We start from the raw sequence: 924 nt of genomic DNA, 5'->3' as shown, positions 1-924 counted from the left end.
TTTTGTATTTTTAGTAGAGACAGTAGAGAGTCCTGTTGACAAGACTGGTCAGGAAATCCTGACATCAGGTTGATCCACTCACTTCAGCCTACCAAAGTGCTGGGATTACAGGCGTGTGCCACCATGCTTGGCCCCAGTATTTAAAGAGAAAGCATCTGCTGAGAACAGGTGCTTTGTTGTGATTCCTGTATTTCACTTACAGATCTGTCTGCCGGAACATGGTATATTCATTCTAACTAGGTCTGTGTCAAAGGTTTGAAAGTCACTGCTAACAGGGCCGACAACTAAGCTGTGAGGACCCTATTCTCTAAATTGCAGCCACATCTGCAAGTAGCCTCCTGCCTCAAAACTCCCAGCCTGGGGCATCCAGCATTTCCCCAGGGCAGGGGCCTCCTTCAGTTCTGAACCTTCCCTGATCTCCGTATCTACCCATGTTTGCTAACCCTGTACAAGTCATCCGTCAACTGAACTACAAACTGAAGACAAAAGACTAGTTCGCTGACTCTTTTACCTAGTTTTTAGTTCCTGCTATCTAGGAAGCAACACTTGTTTTTCTAAAGAACGTAGTCATCACTCAGGAAAGGCCCATGTAAGGCTGGCCCTGCGGGCTGGAAGTGGGTCGGGGCTGCAAGGCGGGCTCATAGCGTTACACCGCGGGCTCACCACGTTAAAAGCGCTAGTCTCCCACGAGGCGCCTGGGGCTGAAGCTGTCTCTTATACACATCTAGATGTGTATAAGAGACAGCACTGGACTCGGGCCCGAGAAGACCTCCTTTTTCCAGGCTTTAGGTATCACCACTAAAATCTCCAGGGGCACCATTGAAATCCTGAGTGATGTGCAGCTGATCAAGACTGGAGACAAAGTGGGAGCCAGCGAAGCCACGCTGCTGAACATGCTCAACATCTCCCCCTTCTCCTTTGGGC

The 924-nt window shown here is 49.6% G+C and overlaps 1 protein-coding gene across 1 annotated transcript in view; it reads left to right on the top strand.

Moving 5' to 3' along the window:
* The first annotated feature begins 728 nt into the window (after window positions 1-728).
* The window catches only part of GCN1L1 (GCN1 general control of amino-acid synthesis 1-like 1 (yeast)), a 77,357-nt gene continuing 77,161 nt past the window's right edge, over window positions 729-924 (top strand). The window contains exon 1 of the mRNA XM_011964550.1: window positions 729-863. Coding sequence (XP_011819940.1) covers window positions 729-863 — 135 coding nt within the window. The remainder of the gene's footprint in view (window positions 864-924) is intronic.

The sequence above is a fragment of the Mandrillus leucophaeus genome, unplaced genomic scaffold (assembly GCF_000951045.1).
Source record: "Mandrillus leucophaeus isolate KB7577 unplaced genomic scaffold, Mleu.le_1.0 Scaffold7, whole genome shotgun sequence".
NCBI classification, from domain to species: Eukaryota; Metazoa; Chordata; class Mammalia; order Primates; family Cercopithecidae; genus Mandrillus; species Mandrillus leucophaeus.
The sequence above is the reverse complement of the archived record's forward strand: the minus strand, read 5'-3'. Positions and strand labels throughout refer to the sequence as shown.